Here is a 2,500-nt window from a genome sequence, read left to right on the forward strand (position 1 = left end):
ATCTCTTGCCATCTCTTCCCATCTCTTCCCATCCCATCCCTTTCCTTCCCATCCCATCCCATCCCTTCCCATCCCTTCCCATCCCATCCCTTCCCATCCCATCCCTTCCCATCCCATCCCTTCCCATCCCATCCCATCCCATCCCATCCCATCCCTTCCCATCCCATCCCTTCCCTTCCCATCCCATCCCGTCCCATCCCTCCCATCCCTCCCATCCCTCTCCTCCCCTCCCCTTCCCTCCCCACCTCCCTCTCGGGGAAACGCGGCAAATGGAAGCCGTCTTGAGGCCAATATAAGAGATATTTTGACATCTAAAACCCCGTATCGCTTGAGAGTATTTTGTGACGGCTCGCTTTCTTAGGCTCGGTTACGTCATCCTTCTTGCGTTCAAATCATCAGCGGCGATATGTGAACGGCGGAAGCGCTAATGGCGAAGGAAAGGATGGTGATGGTGAGGGTGGTGACGTCAGCGATGGGAGGGAAATGATGGTGATCGTAATGGTAAAGTCAGCGATAATTTGCGGTGAAGAAAGTGATGGTGATGGTGCAGATGGCGACGACAAATGATGGTGAATGAAGATGGCGGTGGTGAAGGTAAATGGTGAATGAAGATGGCGGTAGTGAAGGTAAATGGTGAATGAAGATGGCGGTGAAGGTAAATGGTGAATGAAGATGGCGGTGGTGAAGGTAAATGGTGAATGAAGATGGCGGTGGTGAAGGTAAATGGTGAATGAAGATGGCGGTGGTGAAGGTAAATGGTGAATGAAGATGGCGGTGGTGAAGGTAAATAGTGAATGAATCGATGGTGATGGTGAAGGTAGTGACGTCAAAGAGGGTGAAGGAAGTGGTGATGATGGTGAAGGTGGCTACGTAAAATGATAGTGAAGGAAGTGATAGTAGCGATGTAATGCGTCGACCTCAAACGATGATGAAGAAAGTGATAGTGATGGTTAAGATAGTTACATCAAATGATAGTGGAGGAAGTGATGGTGGTAACATCAGGTAAAAATGATCGTGAATATACTGATGGCTGCGGATTCGAAGGAAGTCATCGTGACGAAGGGCTGACGATGACGCCGACGAATGACGCAACGCAAACCTCTTTCTCACTCTATTTTCCCTTTACATTCCATCACTTTCCCTCGTTCATACAAACACACACTCCCACACAGTCTTTCTGAACTCCAGGGGCGTATATGAATCACACAGTAAAACTAACCTCTTTACGTAGTCTCATCTCATTCCACCGACAAAAAAAGAAAAAAAAAAGAAAAAAAAGACAAGGAATAAAAAAAAATATAGCTGTCACATTCACTAGGCACTCAATTCCTTCTGCAACGTTAGATTCCTCGTACAAATACACTATGATTCAGCAACACTTGCAATGGAACGAATACATACCGCGCGTGCCATAAATCTGCAAGACCTTTGCACGTGGCGCTCTGCATTAAATCAATAACAACACCTATTTATCACGTCTGACGGGAGCGCCGCCCATGCCACCCAAAAACACCGCGAGAAAAGCCCAAGAAATAGAAGGGCCATGCAACTATGCAGATGCCCTGCAACGCTGCCGAGGCCAAATTTGGTTCTGCCTTTTCTACGTCGTTTTAATCAGCTTGATCTCCTTCTCCTGGTCGGCTATACCAGGCAATTAAGAAGAGCTTAGGTGAGCTTACCTCGCACATAGACTTACCGAGAGGCCATGCGCCACACAAAATAGGCCTTCAGCATGCGCCTTCAACGGTGCACTTTCAACATGCAGCATGGTCATGCCTTCACATGCATAAACACAGACGCACATGCACTCTCATAAAAAATCCAAGCAAGGCCCGAAATGGTATGCTTGCTTACTCGTCTGCTTTCTTTTTCTCTATTTCAGTCATTCTGTTTTTCTCTTCCTTGATGTCTTCCTTTCATTTTTCTTCCTTTTTTAATTTATTTTTTACCACGTGAATACAAGGGGCTGGTTGTACATCAGCCTCCAAGTTAAAAATTGCCATGATGAAGGAAAACGCGATATACTACTGTGGACCGATCAACTGAAACACCAACACCAGATTCAACCACAAGAGAGCGTACGAGAAGAGTAGTGGCCCCAAGCACTTACACGGGCCAATCCATAAACAATACAAACTCAAAACAGAGAGTACACTTACAGGTGGAGTAAGAGTCCGTGGAAGACTGGGACAGCGACCTGCTCCTGTATCGGCGCCGGGACTTGCCGCCGCCCCCAGGCACTGCTAGTTCGCCCTGAGGAGACAAAGAAAAAAGGTTAGGAAAAGATTTTACGCGATTTCCGAGGAAGTTGATCTCACACACACATACAATATATATATATATATATATATATATATATATATATATATATATATATATATATATATATATATATGCATGTATGTATGTATGTATGCATGCATGCATGTGAATTCATGTATACGCATATATGTATATGTAAGTGTATATGTGTAGTAACAGATATACATATACATGTGCA

General features: G+C 45.2%; 1 protein-coding gene across 7 annotated transcripts in view; it reads right to left on the reverse strand.

Annotated features, from left to right (window-relative positions):
* The window catches only part of LOC125046208 (adenosylhomocysteinase-like 1), a 234,893-nt gene that overhangs the window by 118,180 nt on the left and 114,213 nt on the right, over positions 1-2,500 (reverse strand). For all 7 annotated transcript variants that reach the window (XM_047643998.1, XM_047643990.1, XM_047643962.1 and 4 more), the window contains one exon: positions 2,160-2,253. In XM_047643998.1, the coding sequence (XP_047499954.1) occupies positions 2,160-2,253 (94 nt within the window). The remainder of the gene's footprint in view (positions 1-2,159; positions 2,254-2,500) is intronic.

Source organism: Penaeus chinensis, chromosome 4 (assembly GCF_019202785.1).
Source record: "Penaeus chinensis breed Huanghai No. 1 chromosome 4, ASM1920278v2, whole genome shotgun sequence".
Lineage (NCBI taxonomy): Eukaryota > Metazoa > Arthropoda > Malacostraca > Decapoda > Penaeidae > Penaeus > Penaeus chinensis.